The sequence below is a fragment of the Urocampus carinirostris genome, chromosome 3 (assembly GCF_059441175.1).
Source record: "Urocampus carinirostris isolate Australia breed hairy pipefish chromosome 3, RoL_Ucar_1.0, whole genome shotgun sequence".
Classification (NCBI taxonomy): Eukaryota; Metazoa; Chordata; class Actinopteri; order Syngnathiformes; family Syngnathidae; genus Urocampus; species Urocampus carinirostris.
Window position 1 is genome coordinate 19,969,066 of NC_142351.1, and position 23,114 is coordinate 19,992,179.

General features: G+C 39.1%; 2 protein-coding genes and 1 long non-coding RNA gene across 11 annotated transcripts in view; 1 reads left to right on the forward strand and 2 right to left on the reverse strand.

The window, feature by feature from the left end:
- The window catches only part of myt1a (myelin transcription factor 1a), a 32,782-nt gene extending 19,315 nt beyond the window's left edge, over positions 1–13,467 (reverse strand). For 2 of the 3 annotated variants that reach the window (XM_088330955.1, XM_088330954.1), the window contains exons 1-10: positions 13,241–13,467; positions 8,303–8,357; positions 8,188–8,230; positions 8,030–8,092; positions 7,736–7,953; positions 6,662–7,669; positions 4,621–4,740; positions 4,170–4,260; positions 3,098–3,211; positions 2,786–2,997 (exon numbers count right to left, since the gene is read on the reverse strand). In XM_088330955.1, the coding sequence (XP_088187081.1) occupies positions 2,786–2,997; positions 3,098–3,211; positions 4,170–4,260; positions 4,621–4,740; positions 6,662–7,669; positions 7,736–7,953; positions 8,030–8,092; positions 8,188–8,230; positions 8,303–8,357 (1,924 nt within the window). In that variant the 5' untranslated portion in view covers positions 13,241–13,467. The remainder of the gene's footprint in view (positions 1–2,785; positions 2,998–3,097; positions 3,212–4,169; positions 4,261–4,620; positions 4,741–6,661; positions 7,670–7,735; positions 7,954–8,029; positions 8,093–8,187; positions 8,231–8,302; positions 8,358–13,240) is intronic. The other variant, XM_088330952.1, reaches the window with a different exon arrangement.
- LOC148369034 (uncharacterized) lies at positions 1–18,068 on the forward strand. Of its 4 annotated transcripts, XR_015849968.1 has the most exons (5): positions 1–96; positions 4,630–4,715; positions 9,731–9,818; positions 13,331–13,506; positions 13,587–13,833. It is a non-coding gene; the product is annotated as an uncharacterized LOC148369034 (long non-coding RNA). The 4 variants fall into 4 exon arrangements; XR_015849969.1 differs by lacking the exons at positions 13,331–13,506; positions 13,587–13,833 and adding an exon at positions 18,050–18,068; XR_015849967.1 differs by having other exon boundaries at positions 4,630–4,770; positions 13,331–13,833.
- Positions 16,252–23,114, reverse strand: part of LOC148369035 (protein-serine O-palmitoleoyltransferase porcupine-like) — a 20,678-nt gene continuing 13,815 nt past the window's right edge. For all 4 annotated transcript variants that reach the window (XM_088330958.1, XM_088330961.1, XM_088330960.1 and 1 more), the window contains 5 exons: positions 21,737–21,813; positions 21,166–21,229; positions 20,572–20,657; positions 20,290–20,397; positions 16,252–17,210 (listed from right to left, as the gene is read on the reverse strand). In XM_088330958.1, coding sequence (XP_088187084.1) covers positions 17,109–17,210; positions 20,290–20,397; positions 20,572–20,657; positions 21,166–21,229; positions 21,737–21,813 — 437 coding nt within the window. In that variant the 3' untranslated portion in view covers positions 16,252–17,108. The remainder of the gene's footprint in view (positions 17,211–20,289; positions 20,398–20,571; positions 20,658–21,165; positions 21,230–21,736; positions 21,814–23,114) is intronic.

A 23,114-nucleotide genomic window follows, 5' to 3' on the forward strand; every position in this document is an offset into this window, starting at 1 on the left:
CTTTTTGTCTTGATGTTGGATCTTCGCTCTTATAACATTTTTGTTATCGATAAATGTGAACCCATGTATTGAGTGCAGAGACTTCAGCCAAAAGTGGTAAGTGAAACAGAAGCAGTCATGTTTTAATTTACTCAATTGAATTGAATTGTATTTCATTGAATATTGTTTGCAACGAGATTAGACACGGCACTCCGGAATTAACATGCAATCAAGTCTAACAAGAGAACAATAAGATAAAAGAATGTCAGGATAAATAGTAGTTTGCTTTTACATGTAAGTGCTTGTAAATGGGCCTGCGTTGGAATAATAGCGCATTGAAAAATAGTGCATCGTGACAACAGTGCAGTGAAACAGTAGTGCTATTGCAGTAAATGTTGAGTCAACACTTCCAAAACACTTCTTTGAGCATGTCTGCCAAAATGTTCAGTAAATAAAACCGGCCCGCGTAACTCAGGTTCACTTCCGATCTTTTTACAAAGGTTACATGAGAAAGTGACCAACTGTCTCAGGTTTTACACATTGTATTGTGTTAAGAGAAAGAAGTATGGGGAAAACCCCTTAAAACTGTCAAATATCTACATTGTGATTCAAACAATGGGACCATTTTTAAATGGACTATCAAATGATTGTTATAATAATGTAAGATATTATATGATTTGTTTAAATCAAGCATACGGCCCGACAATAGATCCAGCCCACTTACATTTTTTAGTATGTCAAAAAAAGAGGGAGTATCTGGGTCATTTCTGGCAAAAGATATGCTTTTTTAGATAAGTGGAAAACCAAATGTTCCCTAAGGCCACTAGAGAGCAGTGTTGGGTTTGTATAGCGTGGTGGGTTGGTTCAGGTGTAGAATTGGATTCACTCAACTGTAAAAATAAACCAGTGAACTAACATGTTCAATGCCAAACAAGAATTTTTTTTTTCCCAATTTTTGGGTGAATAGATGTGTTTAGAAAAGATTTATCTTTCAATCTCAGTAATGTTTACCTTCGATCCACTCATTCTCGGTTTTCGACCTATTTCTTAATACGACAGCGTAACCCGAATCAAAACGTTTTGTACTTTTGTCACAAAAATATGAAGTAAAATGTTTTCAACCTTTTCAGATCATCAATAATCACAAGAAATCACAACCATTTTCAGTTTTCTCACATAAATTGTTTTGATTTCAAGATTGTATGATGTATTTCTTAAATTTTGGTAAGGCCTTATTTACACTCGGATAGTTGACCATTAGATTTTCGGACAAGAAGATGTTGAATAAAGTTGGAGATAGAATCCAGCCCTGTCTCACACCCACTCCAATTGATTAGTACTGTTGGCATTGGCATGTTCAATGGTCTTAACTAGTTGCTGGCCAATGTCTTACTTCTACATGGTGACCCATAAAGCGGCTTCCCCATACATACTTTGTCAAACGCCTTCTGGAAATCCACAAAAACGTGATAGAGGTTTCTCTGGTGTTGTTTCACGTGCAGATTGAATATCTGTGTTTTGGGGCTCCTTCCCTGCCTGAAACCTGCCTGTTCCTAGGCTAGGATGTTTTCGGACTCATCTTATGTAACATAAATACATTTTTTTTACCTACGAGTATTTAATAGAATTCCATGTTGATATGATAATTTATGTATGTTTTTCTTATTATTGAAATCAATATTGTTCTTGTTTTTTAATGAATGAAGCTTTTCATTTTTCCCACAGGAAGGTGTCAAATAATACACAATGTCCCTTTATTGTTGACCGTTTCTATGTAATAATTCAGGATCACTGGCATATGCAATATATATGACTGCTTTTGATGTTCTTTATCAGTGTATTGAGTGTGCTACACTGTCGGGAACGAGAACGATTTACCCACCGCAGGTTAGTGCTTAAAGTGTCAAATTTGGAGCAGTGTTAGTCTTTAAAGGGACCGTGTGTAATATTTAATGCCTCCTGGTGGTACAAAAAACTTGAATTCAATAATTGGGTTTCATAAAGCGAATGAGCAAAAAATGTGCAGGTTTTTTTAGCTAGCTATCTGTCAACTTTTTAAGCTTTGTAGCTAGCTAGCTCCTTACATGTTTAGCTATTTAGAAAGCAATCTGCTCAGCTTTTTACATTGTTTGCACTAACATTTGATCTTTTTTTTACTATTTTGGTTAGCTCCAAATAGTTTTTTACCTGAGTATGAACTTTACATTACAATTATATCATTTTTATAATAATATGTCATGTCCTGCACGGTTGTCATGGCGCCCAGCTGGCCCCGCGCCTTGACACCGGCTGAGACGCATTGACTGATTGCTCTTGGAGTACTTAAACCCTCCTTTTGGGACTGCCCGTTGCCAGATCATTGTTTAACCCTCGTTAAAGACCTGTTCATGCCTGTTTGATCTGAGTAATGCCTAGTTTGTAATTTTGATTGCCTTTGAACCTGTTTTGTTTTGTTTTTGGTCCGTTTGTGTGTTGGACAACTTTTCTTTCCTAATAAAGTGACAGATCGTCTACGCATATGAGTTCCGACTTCCTGCTTCCCGGGTCCGTTTCGTGACATCATATTTGGCATTTGGATTCCAAACCAAGTTACACATTTAATTTTTCCATATTTTGCTTAACATAATTCTGTTCCTCCTCCTTTCTGTTATATTTTACTATTTTTTTGTTATTTTGTTATAGTTGTGCTCTGTACAGCCCTTTGTGACTTTTTGTGATAAAGGGCTATACAAATAAATATGACTTGACTTGACTTTAATTTCAGACTTCTTGAAATGCGATGCATACTCTGTGACGTGTCACTCACTTTTGAAGGCTTTGGGTGATGTTTCTGATGAAGTTGTCTTTGGAAGCATATGTTTTCCAAACACCTGGACATCAAAGCTTGCATAGTCAAAAGACACTTTTGAATATTTCTCCAACTCTTTAGCAAGGTTTGCTCGTGGTGTGGTGGTGACCACGTTGGTCCCATAACTACCAAATTGGGGGATATCCAGCTGTTTGACAAAACACATGGGCCTAGAAAAGAAAAGGAGGGGGTAATCAGTGCTCCATGAACATTATCAACTTGTACTTGAATTCACGGTTCACAAATCAATTGAATACAAAGAGGGATTACCTGAGTACTCTGTCAGAGTTGGTTGTGGTTTCACTGACTGCAGCCTGTAGATGGACTTGCTTGTCCTGGCTCTTGTTCAGCTTAGCTGCTGCAGCAATAGGGCAGCCGGACAAACTGATAGAAATGACAGAATGTTCAGATATTGGAACATGAAGGTCAGAAAAAGTGCTGGAGAATTAAGACTTAGATAGCACCAACAACTCAAACACAAATATTTTTCTCTCAATGGTGTAGCATGCACAAATGGGAAGGACCACATTAATCAAAGACAGTGAGAATACATTAAGTATATGTTAGTAATACAAGGTTATATTGAAGCACCTTTAAAATGAATGAAATACAGTGATTCGTCTACATACCAGGTTAATTTGTTCCCGGATTGTGGTAGTATCTAAAATTTTTAGATCGCTAGCGAATTTTCCTAATAGGAAAACATTGAAAACCACTGAATCTGTTCCCGGCTTCCCAAACGCTTTCAAGTAACCCCAAAAAGCTATGAATTCCTTTCCCTTGATCACTTTATACACATTTAAATAGTAATTGAACATAAAAAAGAGTATTAGGATAAAAGAGATGATAATAAGATGCCTTAAAAGCCCTGCCCCGTACCTGGCGCTTGGGTATAGTACTCATTATTAGAAGCATAAAATTGAACAAACTCGTGCTCGATATATACAGGAGATGCCTTAAAACACACACACACACACAAATACAAACACACCAAACACACACAGACACACATCACACAGTTAGCATCTACATTTGGCCGAGAATTGGCATGGACGCGACCCAGATGACTCTGATTTGGGCTGCACCCATACCAGATCTGGGCCAAATGTGCCTACTATCTTGGTAGGACCTCTTTATAGACATGCTGGTGCAGCGTGTGGCCTCATTCAAGGAGTAAGGCTTTGAAATGGTACTTTTTAGGGTCTTTACAGATATTTTCTGACACACCCTGTACTAAACAACGCTTTTCTATGATTACAAACACAAAAATAGCTCCGAGCTTGCATGCTCCACCTCAGTTACCCACATAGCACATGCGTGCAAATGTGTGAACATGATTAACCTGCGATGTGTGTTGCGGTTACTGTTGACATGGCCTTGGCCTGTGCAGCCAGGAGTGGGACACTTCAAGACGTTCTCATACATAGCCAGAACTACGACACACAGCAGACACAAAAGGTTTAGTCTGTTTAGAGTGAAAAAGTGAAATTGTTAGTTGCTAGAGAGTAGTAGCGCTGAAAAAAGACAGCAGTGGAAGATTGAACATTAGTCGTATAGGTGTGAGTAGTAGTACTTTTAGCTGCAGCTCTAGTAGGGAAAATTTGAGTAGAAAAGTAAAGTTTCCATAGAAAAAAAAACTCTTTACAAAGACAATTGAAATAATGGTTGCGACATTAGCAAGCTTCTACTCGTGAAAGTTCAAGAGCAGTCTCTGACTGTTCATGTACATAGCCATCTCAGCTTCAAGTGTTTTGCCAAAAGGTTCAAACTTATGTGTCTGATTTTGTTCTTACTCTCTGGAGGTATCCTATCTTTGTGAGGGCATCCGGATAAACTTCGATGGTGGGGGTACAGTCCAGTCACGTGACCTGTTCCATCACAACCCGGGGTTGGACACTTCACTTCTCTCTTATCTAAATGAAGGAAGGAGTGATTCATTAAAGGTGACTATTCAACAGTTTGTCCAGCCATCAATCCATCCATTCACCCATCCCACATATTTTTGTGAAGAGAACCAGGATGCATCATTATTAAACTTCACCAAAATATTTTAACCGCAGAACCAACTACTCATAGTCAAAGAGTACACCTGACTGAATTTAAACTACCTCTGATTAATCCCAATTCTCAAGTAATGTAGTGTTTCCCAAATTATTTTTGAGCCAGGGTACACTTTTTTAATGAAAAAATCTGGAAGGCACACTTTCCCGTAAAAGTGTTTAGACATTCGTTCCTGGCATCAGTTTCATTCATGTTTTTTTCATGCTTTAATTGTTATATCGCATGAATTGACAGTATAAAGTTGTTTTTATTATTTGTGGTCACGGTGGCTTAGGGCTCAGGTAATACTGTTTATATATTTAGGTTAATAATTTAGCTGTAATTTACGATTTTGCTATATTTTTTTAACCTGTTTTTCTAATAAAATGCTTAAACTGGGCAAAATTAATATGCCAGTGGAACAAAAAAAATGCGTTTAGTACGCTGTAACTGTATTTTGCAGCAGATCTTAACCAACTTCATCAAACAAAATGAGTGTTTAAATTTAGATTACTACCTTATGAGCAGATAGCTTTTATATAAAAGAAAAAAATTATGTAGTCTGCTGCCACATACTGATATGGAATTCTACGGTTACTGATCACTGGAAAAAAGCAATAATATTGCACTAGCATGCTTTTTTTGTGTGCAAAGATAAGATTGGGCATTTAACTGTGGCACATTAGACCAGGTGGGCAGCACGGCGGCGCAGTGGTTAGCGCTTGTGCGGCACAGTTCCTGTCATGGGAACCTGTCGTGGGTTCAAATCCAGCTCAAGACTTCCTGTGCGGAGTTTGTATGTTCTCCCCGTGCTTGCGTGGGTTTCCTCCGGGCACTCCGGTTTCCTCCCACATTCTAAAGACATGCATTTCAGGTGAATTGGCCGGTCCAAATTGTCCATAGGTGTGAATGAGCGAATGAGTTGCCTGTCCCTGTGTGCCCTGCGATTGGCTAGCAACCAGTTCAGGGTGTCCCCTGCCCACTGCCCGGAGATGGCTGGGATGGGCTCCAGCCCCCCCGCGACCCTAATGAGGATAAGCGGTACGGCTAATGAGATGAGACATTAGACCAGGTTTTGTTGTGGAATGTGGATAATAACTAATGATAAATATGTAGGCATCTGGTGAAGGTCGTGGGATGACGTTGTAGCAAGACGTCACAAGCTGATATGCTGAGGGAGCCGGGGCGGACGACCTTCACGAGATCTCTGACCTTTATTTGAGAACACTATAAAGACCAATGTTGAACGTCTGGAACTTTGAACGTCTCCCGAACGTATTAAAGCGCGTTCCCTTTTCGCCATATCTCTTCTCTGCGTATTTTGGGGGGCGACGCCCAACGACGATCTCTCCAAAAGCTTCGTGGCAGACTGGTGTGCCCCCGCACACTGGTTGAAAGTCACTGCCCGCATGTTGGTTAAAGATCAAGTGATGGTGTAATTGCAATCCTATGCCGTCATACAAATAAAGGGTCATACAAATAAATGTGACTCGACTTGACGGCTCATGTAGGCTTTACCGATAGCAAAGGTCTTAACATTGTAAAATGCTGACTCTTATTTAGAATGATCCATACTCCTTTGAGAGGTCTTGTTTGTTAAAGCAAGAAATATGAAATCAGTTTTGATATATGTTAAACTTTAATATAGTTTCACTGGACCATTTTAGTGTATGGCATAACCAGATTATGGGGAAGTTGTACAATGAGTGTATACTCAGAACAAATAACAATCAGCACGATGTTAGATTGTCACTTATAACTGCTTGGAATGAACATAAGAGAAACAGACACTACCTTTTCTGTAGTGGGCGTTGCGTCGGCTCAGTCTCTCCGCGCTTTTGCCTGAGTTATTGTACAGCTGGTAGTCTTGGGAACTCTGCGCCTCCTGATCCCCCATCCCCTCCCCGGCCTTCAAAGCGATGGCCTGCTCCAGCAACCCCAGGTTCCCTCGAGTCATATCCCAGGTTTCAGAATCGTCAGTGACGCCCGAGCCGTCTGAGTGGCAGTATTGGTCATCCCCATCGTCCTCTTCATCGTAATCATCATCTTCCTCTTCAGAGCGGACCTCTATTACCACTGTGGTGGGGGATGCTTTGCTGGAGCAGTGGTCCTCAGCCCCTGCCTCTTCTACCTCTTCTTCTTCCTCCTCATCTTCCTCTTCTTCTTCCTCCACTTCTATATCTTTCAATTTGACTGTTTCATCCTGATGATTGATCTCTTCCTTCCCCTGCTGCGCTTCGTACGCCTCCTCCTCCGTATTTTGTGTGCAGGGCTTTTCTATCTCAAGGGAGTCCTGGGATGTTTGACTGTGTGGACTCATGGAGTAAGGCGTCTCCACCTCTTGGACCCTCTCCTCTTCCTCGTCTTTCTCCTTATTTTTGATCTCATCCTCTGGTGATTTGTTGACTTGATGATAATGTCCCGTGGAGTACTGATGATCAGTGTTTTCCTGACTTTGAGTCGCCCTTACCACTCCCTTGTCCTCTACAAAAGCACGTTTTAGAATCTGCTCTTCTGTTCTCTCGCTCTTTTCCTCCTTTGTAAATTCAACCTCAGTTTTCTCAAAGTCTAGTTGAGGGTCCTCAGCTCTCTCTTGTTTGTCGTCCATTTCCGGTGCAGTATCGGTTGTCTCGTGGTTGTCATCAGAGTGTTGTTGTTCTTTTGCAAGGTTTTCATCCCTGTGAGAGTCCTCAGCCACAATTTCGCTCACCTCCAAGGTGATGGTGTCCTCCTCTTTAGTTGTCACACAGACAACTGTTTCTTCTACCACGGTGTCTTCTTTAATCAGTGGACAGCTGTTATCTGTGAATAAAAATTGTATGTGGTCCATATGTCATTTTGCAGGATAACAGAAAACATTTGACTCACTTTCTATTGATTCTGGTTGACTTTTTTCCTCTTGGAGATTGTCTTCCTCTTTCGTGTTTTTCTGTTCTCTGTTCTCCTCGTCCTCCTCATTGTGTGTGGGTAAGTCGTTTTCTACCCCCATCGAGGAGGACTGACCCTTCTTCTTGGGTGAAGACTGATTCTCTTCAACCTCTGCCTCCTCCAGTTTTCGCTTTTTCACGGTCGGACATCCCAGTGCACTAGCACGTAATGTTGCACAATAATTCTTATTTGCCTTGAGCAGTGCGTTGGTTAAAACCGGCTAACCAGTCCTACCTTCTATGCCTTGAGTATCTTCCAATAACATGACCTTTGCCATCACATCCAGGGGTTGGACAACTGTTATTCACATAAAACAAGAATGTAGCGTATCATTACGCATTCACAAAGCATTATCTAACCTAAAAAGTTTGAACTAGACAACGCTTACTCACGTTAGCTCCAGCTTCACGTCATGTCCTGAGAAATCTGACAAAGCTGAAAAAGAAACAATAACCGTAAATACATTTATTTTACCAGTGTCATGTTATGAACATACATTTTACTAACCTTGAATGCTTTTTGAACGAGTTCGTGTTCGTGTCTCCGTGTTGTCTTGGCTCATCTATACAATGGAACGATATTAATAGTACGAATGTGATGGATTCACATGAAAATAAACCAGAGAGAGTATACTGAAGGTACAAAATGGCAATAGATATAGTATCTCAAATCCTGTCATTCCATTTTCTCAACCATTTGTGCTGGTTACCAAAAAGGAGAGCATCACGTAAACACTCTTATTCACATTTATGAGCAATTAAGTCTTCAATGAAACTAATATGCTAGTTTATGGAATCATTGAGAAAAAAAAACAGCCTACCTAAAGGAAATCCACATAAGGATAGAAAAAAACATGTGATCAACATCGATATATTCACAGCAACAAATGTCCTTTTAGGCTACTAGTTTGAAAGAAATGTACTGTAATAATTGTTTAGTATAACTGCACATGATTTAGTGTCGGATCAGAAGCACTTCATCATTAAAACAAATCCTACAACTTATTAAAGGAGCCAAACATTTGCAAACATAACAACTGTAAGAACTATCAAATGTGAATAAAGCAAATTCAATAACTTGATGAAAACTATGTATTCAATCAGTTTAGTTTGCAGAACAACCTATTTGCCAAAATGAATCATTTTACACCTTTGTATTGCAATGGTGTTCAGTTTCAGTTTATTGGTATCCACATTCTTACAATGAGATTGTCATGGGTCCATTGGAAACCAATTTGATGTGCAACATCATGGGAGTCAATAGGTAACCAAACCCCCCAATTCCAACCCCTAATGCCGAACGCCAAGCATGGAGGCAATGGTTACCAATTTTTTCTTTTTTAAGTTCGATGCTCGAACCAGCAGCCTCACAGTCTCGCGGCGAGCGCCCCACCCTCAAGGCCACCGAGTTGGTAGCCTGTGCAGCACTTTGAGATTTTTTGTGATTAAGAGCTAGTAGAATAAATGTGACTCGATTTGACTACTTTAATCAATATTCTTATCATATTGCATGCATAATGTGGTAACTACATCTCCCTTTAAAAAAAAAAAAAACAACATACGGTGTTTGGCATTTTGACCTGTGTTGATATGAAACCCCATTTCAGAAAGTCTACCAATATATAAACAGTCTAGGAATAATCATTTGAAGTCTGTTTACAGTACTTGCTCAAGTCTTTGCAGAGATAACCACCATGTCATTATTACTGAATGCTAACATTGGCCAAAAATGTCCACCTTGTCAGAGAAGTAGGACATGCAGTTTGTATGAGCACTGTCTGCTTGTTGTAAAAGTGGAAGTCATCCCCCTGCCCCTCAAAAATCTCCTCGGTCTTGTATTTAACTACTTGTCTAAATGTTATTGCTCAATATCTAAGTGTTAGTAGAATGTGAGTGAATTAAGAAGCTAAATTCGCTTGTGGCATCCCATGTGCAGGGTGGCAATTTCGACACTTTTGTCCAGCAAGGATGACATCCCGGCAAAAACCGACAAGTACCAATCACAGCTTGACTTTACAAAACAGGTAAAGAAGATTTTTGATGTTGTAACCAATCATTTGCTTCAAGGACCTCATGATTTTTTTTCTTTTAAATCCAAAAGGAGATTGACTGTTCCATGTATGGAGTGAATTGGCGCCACTTTCACTTAATGACCTGAATTTTAAGCCCAATACTGTAAAATATTTTCAAGCGCCTAATAAAACACTGAAAAAATATATTCAATATATTGTGCCCTATGCAACCAGTAAACTGGAGTGAATGACGTTTTGATTCGTCATCTTGGAAATGTTTCCACTACCATGATCTCAAACAAGTAATGGTACAGATATGGTAAAATTGAGGATTCTGGAACCTGTAAATTGTTTACACCGTAAAAAGACACAAGTTTGACCATGAGGAGCTTTTGTATGGCTGTTATTCACAAAGAGGAGGCGTACCCAAGGGTGTTGTGGGCGGTTTCACCAGAGAAGTGAAAAGGTTCTACACCCACACTGGCTACACTTGATCTTTGTTGTTAAGCACCACACACGCACGCACAAACACATAACTCCAATGGATGCAACCCACTCAAAAAAACAAATTTGGCATTAAAAGGAAAGGACACCATGGTTGTGTCCATAAAACGTCTTTATTTGGTTGAAAAGTGCAAGTTAAAAAATTTAAAAAATGTTGTAAATGCCCCTTTAAAACCAACAGTGAGCAATATTTGACCACTAGACGTCGTTGTATTGTGTAGTGCAACCAAAAAAGTACAAGGAAGACTAATAACTACAAAGACAAAATGAACGAATCGCGCCATTTTTCTTCTTTTTTTTTTTCGCCCAGCTTTTTGTGAGTTTTTTGGGCAAGCCCTTTGCAGCAAGATGGCAGACAATTATGTCAGCTCCGGCAAGGTGACGCTCATGCTATGAAAAAATAAATGCATATTTTTTATCCCAAAAGTATTTTTAAAAATGCGTGTTTAACTGATCAAAAGTTTGGGGTCGCTTAGAAATGTACATTCTTTGACAAAAAACAAATTTCATGGATAAAATTAATTTTTGTGTGTTTTCATCTCAATGTCTCGAATATAAATTCTAATCATTTTGCAAATTATTTGATTAATACAAAAAAACTTTGACTTTTAACGGAAAACACCAAATTGTCTGGATGGCCCCAGACTTTTGAAATGGTGTGTGTGTGTTTTTTAAGAGTACTACTACTATTACACTATTTATTTTGTATTAATTTGTCAAAAGCGACGCAGAAAACCAAGAACGCATGTTATTTTTCTCTATTTTTTAACTTAAAGCTCACATAAACACTAGATATTTGTGGAAAACACTTCTCAGTGAAGGCAGCACGGCAGCCCAGTGGTTAACGCGTGAGCGGCACAGTTCTGAGGTCATGAATCTCCTGTGTGGAGTTTGCATGTTCTCCCCGTGTTTGCGTGGGTTTCCTCCGGGCACTGCGGTTTCCTCCCACATTCCAAAAACATGCATGTTAGGTTAAGTGGCCGGTCCAAATTGTCCCTTGGTGTGAATGAGCGAGCGAATTGTCTGTCCCTGTGTGCCCTGCGACAGGCTGGCAACCAGTTCAGGGTGTCCCCTGTCCACTGCCCGAAGATAGCTGGGATGGGCTCCGGCACCCCCGCGACCCTACTGAGGATAAGTGGTGCAGATAATGGATGTATGTATGGATTTCTCAATGAACCTAGACCTAATTTTAGCCTCGGATTATATTTTAAAGACAGTATATTATTAAATAAAGGAAAACAGTAGGTGCTAAACATACACACTGTCACTTCAAATTACTCTATTTCTCAAATTCACCCCAGCCCGTTGATGTAAACACGACCCGACCAAATTTGAACCATTTTGAAGCGTTTGAACACGATCTAAGAAAATTTGGGCCAAAATCAAATGTCCAAAAGACTTCAGGTGATGGGTAAGAAAGCTTGATTCACCTCTATTTGCGTTTCCAACGAATTGAATTTGTTTAAAAAAAAGTCGATTTAAATCATAAAGCTTGTTGTTCGGCATCGCAACTCTAATTTGGCACGTTGATGGATGGAGAGAAATACAAATAGTCACTTTGCCCAAGCACATGCCTCTCGGGACACCATCTTTGTGTCAACACGTCATGATCTGACCGTCTTGTTAATAAGTTGTTACAATATTTCTGCATAGGGGGATTAAAGGTGGGTTGCTCAGATTACAGGGTTTGTAAAAATCATTATCCTCAGTAGGGTCGCGGGGGTGCTGGAGCCCATTCCAGCTATCTTCGGGCAGTGGGCAAGGGACACCCTGAACTGGTTGCCAGCCAGTGGCAGGGCACAGAGGGACAGACAATTCACTCACTTAGGGACAATTTGGAGCGGCCAATTACTTTCAATTGAAAGTAGATTATTTCTCTTAAGTATGTGTTAACAATGCCCAACAGAGTTGAAAGAGCCTTTTTTCCCACCATGCCTATCTGATTTTATCTTACTTTTACTCCCAATAAAGAATGCATTACACTGGAGGATAGGTGGGGAATATGGTGGGAAGGGAGGGGAACAATTCCACACGCATGCTTGAGGTTTTCTTTTAGTCTGGGTGAAAGTAAGAAAAGGACTGTTTTAAATGCAAACCAAAACCCCAACCAAGACTTTATCCGAGAACGTCTAAGAATATCACTTACTTGCACGTGCAACAAAAAGACCTTGAAAGAAACTACCGTGTAAATATTGCCCCTCTTAATAATCTTTTTTATCTTTCTATTCTAAGTATTTTATTGTGATCATGCAGCCATTTGAGACTCCTTGTGATAAGGGGCTTTACAAATAAACATGACTTGACTTCGAAAGTATTTGTAATCGGGAATATCTGCATGAAATAGTGCATCTTTAACAGCAATAGTACTAGAATTTGTGCATTCCCGTTTCCAGTAGCGTGCTTATTCAACGCATGACTCAAACGCATGAAGCAGGACCCCGAGAAGGGGACATTTTTAGAGGTCAAGTCATGTTCGCCCGAAAGTAATTTTTTCTTGAAAGTGACTCGGCAGTGAAGGGGTTGCAGGGTTTCCTCCCTAAACTCAGAATGAAAACATTTCACCCGACGGAAATGTGTTGCTCGGAACAGGCCCGTTTTCAGTGCGAGCTATTTCCTGTTGTTCTTACTACGACTGGGTGGGGGGAAGAGCGCAAACCCTAGCGTTCCGTGACAAACTATTAACGCGAGGGGCTTTTTTTGCACGTAGTCGCCATTGTTAACGCTGCATAAAAATCAGCAGTGGGAAACGTCGTTGGAAAAGCATCCCCGAGACCGAATGCGAATGATTCAGCAGTTGAGTTGCAAATTGGGTCGACGAGCGCTGCGTACTACGTCCCTGCTAAATATCAGGAGCTGAAGCGGGCCTTTGGAAACGCTGCCAAATAGTGCGCTTCGTGCCTCGTCTTTGTCAGAGAGAAATAAAGCCTTACCTTAGGTTCAGACTAATGCCCTCCCCTCCCCCTCGACATCGCCAGCCTCGCGTAGCGATGTTTAACGTCTCGCTCGAGCGTGTTTTTCAGGATCTGAGCTCCATCCCTTAGTCGGTCCGTTCGGAAAAGACCCAAAAGGCTGGGACCAAGTCAGCACCTTGGAGAGAAAACACTTGGATGTTCGACTTCTGCCTTCAGTACCATGGACAGAAATTCGCCTGCAACGCCCTCTTGCGAGCACGCTAGGGAACTGCAGACCAAAACATGTACGGATTGAATGAACGGCGTCCACGGCCTTAAAGGGACAGTGTGTGATATTTGACCATTTGATGTCACTCTATTGCAGGGGTAGGGATCCTATGGCTCGGGAGCCATATATAGCTCTTTTCATGAGTACATGTGGCCCAGAAATGAAATGTAACTATTGCACATCTCAGTGGTGTTCCAAAGTCAAGTGATTTCATCCCGATTTCTGTCCATATAAAGCTGAAGCAACTTAATGCAGAAGTGAGAAACCATTTAAACTGTTAAATAAAAACGCTGGCAAACGACTTTGATTGGGTGAGCAGTACAGGTGGGCGGATCCCTGCACACAGCGCAAGGCACGTCCTTCTCTCTCTCTCACTCAGCGCAGTCTACACCGAAAGTGAATATGATGATATGCTTATCGTTTGCAGTAATTTGTGACATTTTTACGAAAGAACTTCGCATGCACATTGTTTAGAAACCGTTATTAAGGACAAATTAATGGAAAAAAATGCTTAACTGAAAGTGGAAGACAAATTGCAAATGGCATATTTACATTGATTTGGGACACAGGATTTGGCATTATTATCATTTCATACATTTGATTAAATCCTCAAATGACACACAGTGAAATAAAATGTGCTGAAGAATTAGCTTTTGTCTAGAGAGCATGTTTGGCAGTTTTTTTTTTCAATTTTGTCTGAAAATATATGAAGTGGCACTCTCAATTTATTTTTAAAACATTTTTTTGCGTTTATGGCTCTTTGGGTCAAAAAGGTTCCTGACCCCTGCTCTATTGTGTAGTGAAGGGGTCTAAGATGAGAGCTTCTTATTATAAATTAGCACAAAAGGCACCCAGTTTTACATGCATTTCTTAGTTAACAATTGTCATTACTATGCCACGAGCAGGTTAATTATTGAAAGTAGGGTTAAATACTCAGTAGGCGACAAAAAATATTTTAATAGAAAATCACAATGACCCAGCTCTGGTGAACTGTTTTCAGAACAAGTACGCGGGCACCTCAGCTGTCTTTGGAGAGCACAACGTTGGAAACCTGTGGTGTGTAGTACAATCAAAGTGCTAAAAAGCATAAGAAAATTAAAAACTAAGGAGATTCAAAGTGACCAAAACTCACCTTTTCTTTTGACCAGCCTTTCACAAAAAGTAAAAAGGGAAACATGATACAACAAAAAAAGAAAACCAAGAAAAAGGAATAAGAAAAAGAAAAGTAAAAAGACAAAATAAAACAGCCACAAGAGAAAAGGTAAAAATGACAAAAAGAGTGGAAAAAGATGGGAAAAAAGGGAAACGCAAGAAAAATATCAGAAAAGAAAAATGAAAGCAGAAAACAGGAAAAGAGAGAAGAAAAAAGGAGGGGAAGCAAAAGAAAAATGATTTATGTGAGCCCCATTTAATGTTGAATACATACATATTTCAGAACCAATAAATTATAATAAAAGTGCATATTTATATTGTTTTTTTAATAAGGTGCAAAATAATACACACTGTCCCCTTAAAAAAGTTTTTTATTTTGTGGAATCAAAAAATACAAATTTCCCAATGAAATGTTTATACACAAAACAACATACTACACAACCAGCACCAAATTATTGCACAAGTGGGTTGAAACAATGTGCATTCATGGCCTGTCCAATTTGATTTCCAATTATTTCGGAATAGTGTTACTTTTTGTGTTGCACAAGAATTTGGGTACAAGACAAATTGTTTTTAACTCGGGTGCGCCATAAACTTAATACACTACACTAGATAGATAGATAGATAGATACTTTGTTCATCCCCGAAGGGAAATTCACATTTCCAGCAGCATCCCTGAGCTGAGAACAATCGAGAACAATCGAAAATAACACGGGAGCTGCTGGAGTGGCTGCCATTCGTGACGGCGCCGGAAGAAAAGATTCAATTTGAATCATGTACAAACAAACAAACAATTGAATCATGTACAAACAAACAAACAACATATTCATGTTTCAATAAGTGGAGTGTTAATAAAATGGGGGGAAAATAATACTGATATAACCAGGTAAAACTAATTTTAAGTTACCTGTCCAAATGAATGTTGTGCCATCTCACCTTTCCCACTCTCTCTCCTCTCACCTTTCCCACTCTCTCTCCTGCAGTTGACTTGCTGCTGCTCGCTCCTGAAACTAATACTTACCTCTTTGTGTATTGTGCAGTTAGTCTAAATTGTAATGTAAAGTGTTTTTCCTTATAGAATTCACAGCAAATGTTAGGGTTACACAAGAATAAGTGCGGTTAATTATGCATCGATTAATCAGGAAGAATATATCACTGATCACAATTGCATAAAACTGCCTTAACATTGACACGTTTGTTCAAAAAGGGTTAAAAAACACTGTCTAATTTCTATCACAGTGTTCTAAACCTGAACAATCTATCAATTTCACCTGAATTATCCTCCATGATGGTGTAGATATCCTTGCAAACCCTCAGTACCAAATTATTGACAGTGAAAATATTGTCAGACAAACAAGTTCGTGGTGCACCCGACTCACAACCAAGCGCACAAGATTGTGAACTGAATAATAATAGGAGCATTGTGGGAAGTAATTTGGTCGTTCGGAAATATATAGACACACGCAATTGTGTTCGTGGCAGCCTAGTGGCCACCCTTATTGTGTAACTGATCAATATTTGCACAAATAAGGTAAAGTATTTCCAATTTATCTGCATGTAAGGCCAATTTAGATGTTTTAGGTGCACCTTTTAGTATAAAAAATATGTCATGAGGAGCAATATATTATTGATGTGAGAGGAACAAGCGTTGTGCAAACGATCCCTTTAGGTGCATAGAGAATTATATTGTCCGTTATCACCAATGAAGAGTACAATCCGAAAAACACCCTCCCTACTGTTGAAAATGGGGATGGTAGCATCATGCTTTGGAGGCGTTTTTCTGCACATGGGACAGGACGAGTGCATTGCATTAAAGAGAGGGTGACTGGGGCTGTGTATTGTGAACCCGGTGAAAGACTACAAGGAGTTTGACCTCTGTAATAGCAAACAAAGGCTACTGTACCAAATATTTACATTCATTTTCTCAGGTGTTCAAATACTTATTTGCAGCTATATCCCACAAAAAAAAGTCGTTAAAAAATCATGCATTGTGAGTTCTGGATTTTTCTTTATAGTTTATATCACTCACAGTGGACTTGCACCTACGATGAAAATTTCAGACCCCTCCATGATTTCTAAGTGGGAGAAATGGCAAAATAGCAGGGTGTTCAAATCATTTTCTTCACTATATATGCATACATTTCACAGTAAAAATACAAAAGGCACTTGTGTAAAAAAATAATAAAAAAAACGTTACTTGGTTATGGCCGCCTTTCGGAAGCAATTACTGCATACAGGTGTATACACTGCAATACAAATATACAGTCTTTTGTAAACATGTTTTGAAATAAAAATTCATTCCACAAACTGGATACTAAGAAGGTATGGTGCTTGTTGACGATCGCAAGTACAACTTTTCCTCATTTGCTTGGAACTTCTCAGAATTTGATCTCATCTTAGCAAAAACTGGAAACAAATGTCTCCTATTGAGGCAGATCACAGCAAGTCCATTTGCGCTCAACAAAATCACAAAATTAAACGGTAGAAAAGCCAGGAGACCACCACGACCCAGTGGCTTGCCCAGTTAAGCTCTGACCACCTTTGAATGGTATGGATGGCAGCGTATCCCTGCAACAAAGAAATATTTATAAGAAAACACAAAATTATTCACAGTGTTACAAAAACACTGAACATCACTGAGTGCGAGTCGGTATTTATTTAGAAGCGGCAGATTTTTAGACCGCAGAGAAGCTTCCGTTTTAGTTGCTGGAGTCTGAAAATATTGTGTGATGTAGTATGTCTACCGCTTTTCAAATATGGCCTGTAAATGATCATTTTCATTTAGTTAGATGTGTTTAACTTCTACCATTTTAACATCACTGTTCAAGGAACCCTCAACTGCAAGAGTCACCACTTCCTGTGATGTGTCTTGGGCATGTGGTGCCCATGCCTCTCCAGGCATTTTTATGGGGGTTTAATCGCTACATGAAACAGATAGTACTGGTTTCCATGGTTACCATTCTTGGTCTGACTCATATGCAGCAATTTCATCATCTGGTCGCTGTTGTTTTTCGGTGTTAATCGTTATCTCGCTCTTCAGAGATGAGCCGGACAATAATAAAAATGGAGGAAAAATATTTTGTTCTGAAACAATTAGTATCAAACCTCTGAAAATAAACAAAATAAAAAAATCTTACACCATTGGAAAAACTCATATGTTTTTTTCAGTTTTTTTCTCACTTGTTTTAAGACTATTTTAACTTCTTGAAAATAAATAATGAAATTAATAATAAAATAAGCAAAAATGTCATATCAAGCAGATACTTTTCCTCATTTTAAGAATTATTGTTTTATGGACAAACAAATAATTTCTTTCCTTAATGGCAGACGTTCTTTATTCTTATTTATCTTTTTCATGTTTTTGTTCTGTAGTTGGGCTTTTTGATTTTAACTTTTATTTTTTTCAGTGTTTCCTCATGTTGGGGGGGAGATTTTTTAAGGGTTATTGTTCTATCTTCTTTATTCATTATTCATTATCAGTTATCGGTCAATTCATAATACGCTACAAAGCCTAGGACTCTTACTCTCAGCCAAAAGGCCAAGCTAAGGTCCTAGCCTTAAAGCCTTGCTGCGATCAGTGCGAATGGACTAATTCATGCCAACACTTCTAGATCTAGATTCACAGAAAGTCAATAGTAACAAGTCAACAACGAGGTGGTGTATCCCTGGATTTTCACAAAGAAAAGTTTTCCATCTGCCGCAGGGATTTCGAATTTTTGGACTGGCGTGACGTCATCCACTTCGCTACAAGCACCCCGAGGGCATCATGTTCATCTGTTAATAAACAACAGGGTAGACTGCTGGAAGTGTGAATTTCCCTACGGGGATGAATAAAGTATCTATCTATCTATCTATCTAGTACACAATCCTAGAACCAAAGTCAGCATGGCTCACTGGTAGGGCGTGCTTCTATAGCTGAAAATCCTCAGGCCATCTGATGCCATCTCTATCAGTGTGGATAAGCCCCCCTAAGGTCCCGGGGACCTCCCTCCCTTGGTTAATCTGTGTCTTGTCATAATCATCTATTTTATTTCTACTACTATTTATATTGTTTTTACTGTATTTTAACCATCATGTGCATCTGTGTATTTGGTGTTTTGAGTTGTTGGGTGGGGATAAAGAAGGGGATTCTATTGTTTCATTGTTTTATAATACACTGAAAGCTTATACAGCCGCTTCCCTACTTACGAACGAAAATAGGTTACGGATGATCGTTTGTAAGTTGAATTTGTTTGTCAGTTGCTTTAGTGCTATACTTTTTATGGAATGTAAGTTTAAGGCTTGTATAAGTTACCTGTATTGTTTTGAAACTGAAAAATAAACGTTGAATAAAATAATATGCACTAGAACGTTACAAAGCAGTCTGAATGATAAAGCATATTACTGAAAAACAAAGCTACACATTAGGCGTTGCCCTTCTGTGGCCTGTGAAGCCCTTTGAGACTCCTTGTGAATAAAGGCGTCACAAATAAACATGACTTGACTACAAAGATAAATAAAGTTATTCTGGAATAGTTAGGCGACTTCCTCCTCCGTGGTAAAAATTGGACGAAAAAAAAACGATCCAACCATTTTCCTAACCGCATCAAGCTTTCTTATTCCACTTTCATTTCAAAAGAAACATCTCGCCTCTTCTTTACACTTTACACCAACCATATTGAATTGATGCACGAGATATTAAACAATGTACATAGATACGATATAAGAAAAAATAGGGCAAACTTCATTTCTTTTTGTGCGGCCCGGTACCAAACGAAGAATTTGCCAACCACTGATCAAACTTCCTCTCAGTGTATGAAATAAGGTCTGCCCAAAAGCCCAGGGCGTGCATCTTTTACTTAGGGGGTACAACTTACACAACGCATCAACCCGGGTGGCCGACAACCTTTTCAAGACAAAAAAAAAAATGTGTGCATTTAATTTTTTTTTTTTTTACGATAGCTTTATTTCGATTTTGAAATCTTCGTTCGGTTTCGAAATTTCAGAATTTCGGTTCGTTTAGCAAATTGCATACTCGGCATCCAATCAGAAGCCGGCGTCGAACAACTTCGTGCTTCCGGACTTTCCCGAGCGTTGTAAGGTCACACATTTGCATATCATTTTCCAAAATAAACGCACAGAGAACACAAGAAAAACGGATAAGTGGTTAGGAATCAAGCCAAAACCTCAGCCCCAGAAGAAAGACTCAAAAGAAGCTAACTAAATTTATGACACTACAAAACGTAAACGTACATTAAAAGCATTGTGACAAGAGGAGTTCACGTGGCTTGTAGCAGACGACGCCACGCAAACATTGCATGAATGAAGATGAGTAAATACAGGTACACTGATGGCAGATGGAAAACAGCGATGTCATATATATGCAATAAATATGATGAGTAGATTTATAATAAACTTAATTTTAAAGTGTTGTTCTGTTATATATTCTGATCATCAATCCTTAATCCTTTCAAACAATGTTTTTTTTTTTTTTGCGATTAGTCTACTTATTGTGTTTCAAGCTGTAAAAAAAATGGGGCAGGCAACTTTATGGCTGGGCAGGCAACTTTTCAGAGTTGTCATGAGTTTCAGACACTGTTACTCTGGTAAAAGCAAACACCTAGCCAAATTAGCAAACTTGCATCTGCATTCTCGGTTAGTCTCTCACCTCTTCCACTTCTTCTTCAACCCCCGGATCAAACATGGAGCCCAAGTAGGTGAGGTGGAAAATGGCTAAAAAACTGAAAACTAGGTTGATTAGCAGCACCCAATACTCCTGTAAAAAAATAAAATACAAGTAGATTAGGTGTGAGCGGCCAAAACAAGAATCGATTGTATATGTCGCTTTTAGGGAAAGGCCAAAATGAAAAAAAAGTGCATTTGCATAAAACATCTTAAAGACGACACAACACTACAGTTGTAGCTAGCTGACATTTTGAAGTCAAGGTACCTTTTTATGCTGGTGGCCGCATTCAGATCGGCAAGGTCTGGACTGGACACATGCACTAAAGATAGTGGCAAGCCTCTTTCTGAGCACTGTGATAAAAAGGAAAGATTTAAAGGGACAGTGTAATATTTGACCACAAAATGTCACTGTATTATGTAGTGCAATCAAAAACCAGTGCTGAAAATACGGAGACTCAAAGTGACCCAACAGCACTATTTTTCTTCGTATATTTTTCCCACCCTTACACGAGATTTTGTTTTTTTGGGGTGCCCGTAGCAGCAAGAAGACGGACAATTATGTCAGTCCTCTCTAGGTAAGGCTCATGTTATGTAAAAAAAAAGCACATTTTTCGACTTATTATCTCGAGTATTTAAAAAGAATATTCATATGATTCATGATTTTTTTTTATTATTATTTAAATCCAAAGGAGGCGCTTCATTATACAACCTGCCCTTTTAAATAAATTTTTGCATGGTAAGATCAGGTGGAAAAAAACAAAATCCAAATGTACACACCAACTGCAAAACAAACTTGTTCAACAAGGCTTAAAAAAAAAAAAAAATCTTCAATTATAAACTGTAAAATTCAAAGTCATACCATGTTCGACATAAGTGATGAAGCCTAAAGAGAGCAGCACTGCCCCGAGGTGGAAACTCAAACCCTGCGGACATACATTTAGAAGTTTGGTTAAGAAATACACTACAAGTACTTTTTCCAATGACAACACACCTCCTAGACCAGTGGTTGCGAACATTTTCGAATCTGAGAGCTTGTTTTTTTCTCTTTTTTGATTAGCGTGAAGGGCTACCTGTATGAAATGCATCTCTAGAATAGCAACTTACTCTAATAATAACTACTAATTCCAAAGAATTCTACTACATTCACCAATTTATTCGAGACCGTATCACCAGATAAAATACAACAAATGTATAATTATTTTATGAACATATCAGCAGCTTAATGGTTGTGATAGCTTTAAATACATTTATAATAGCATTCACCTTTATTGGAATTAATTTCTCCAAAACCTAGCTTTCTAGTGAAATAAGTTGGGTTAACTGCCACCAGAAAAAAGCCTGTATGACAGATGTTTTCTGGATAAGTCGTAACTCATGAAAGCACTCATTTGCATTGTCTTCGTTTTATCAAGTATAGTGTACTCACTCACATGCAGTAACGCACTGGCGGTGTACGTGACCAGTATGGCAGGAAATGTACCGAGCTTCATGGCATTTTTGAAGACGTCTGAACACAAAAGCACAGTCATGCTACCTGCGGACTAAACCAGCACATATCAAATGCCTTCTGAGTACAGTGTCAAGTATTTGCGCCCTTCTTGAATTCAGTGTTTTTTGCCATTTATCACTCACAAAGGTTTCAGATTGTCAATTTTTTTATATCGCACAGAGACAAAGAAAATACCAAATGCAGTTATAAAATGTTGACTCCATTTATCTAGAAAAATCTAAGCCTAGCTGGTCCTATGTGAAAAAGAAATTGCCTCCCCGTTAAATCACACAGTAACTGCGACTAACCACAGTTTTGGGAAAGCTGAGTTCAATTCTACAGACCACGCCCAAAATTAAGTAAACTGTATTGTTTTGAAACTGAAAAATAAACGTTTAATAAAATAATATGCTCTATAATGTTACAAAGCAGTCTGAAGGATAAAGCACAGTACTGAAAAACAAAGCTACACATTAGGCGTTGAATCCCGAATGCTCCCAAAAAGCAGGTAGGCGCCTTGCATGGCTAACTCCCTATTGGTGTGTGAGTGTGTATGTGAATGGGTAAGAGTGAAGCACATTGTAAAGCGCTTTGGGAGGTCTTCATTGACTTGAAGAGCGCTATATAAATGCAAACCATATACCTTTGAGACCACCTGTTTTGAATGAAGAAATCACTTAAATTGAATCGGCTAGACAAAGAGAAGTGGGCCACAAAATTTCAGAAATTCCAGAATCAATGACCACTTAAAATTTGTTTCCCTACCTCAGTTACTTAAGAACGTTAATACTCATTTTGACCGTCATTTTTTGTCCTAAATATAGGTTGCAAAACAAGGTGAAAGCGAAGTTCTTTTGTAAAAATGTCACAAAATACTGCAAACAAGAAGGCTATAGTCGTAATTGCCCTCGGCGCTGACTGCACTAAGCGAGAGAACCAAGGGAAATTATGTCAACAGTCAAGCATGGTGGTGGTGGCCTTGTGATGGTTTGGGGTTGCTTTGCTGCCTCAGGACCAGGACAACCTGCTTGGGTTGACTGAACAATGAATTCTGGCGTTTACCAGAAAATCCTGAAGGAAAAGGTCCGGCCATCACTTCGAGCCCTCAAACTCAAGTGCTCTTGGATCATGCAGCAGGACCACAATCCAAAAACACATCAGCAAGTCCACCTCTGAATGGCTGAAAAAGTCCGGATTGAAATCCAATTTCAATGATGTGGTGTGACCATAAACAGGCAGTTCTTGGTAGAAAATCCTCTAATATGGCAAATTTTAAACAATTTCGCAAAGAAGAGTTTGCCAAAATTCCTCCACAGCGT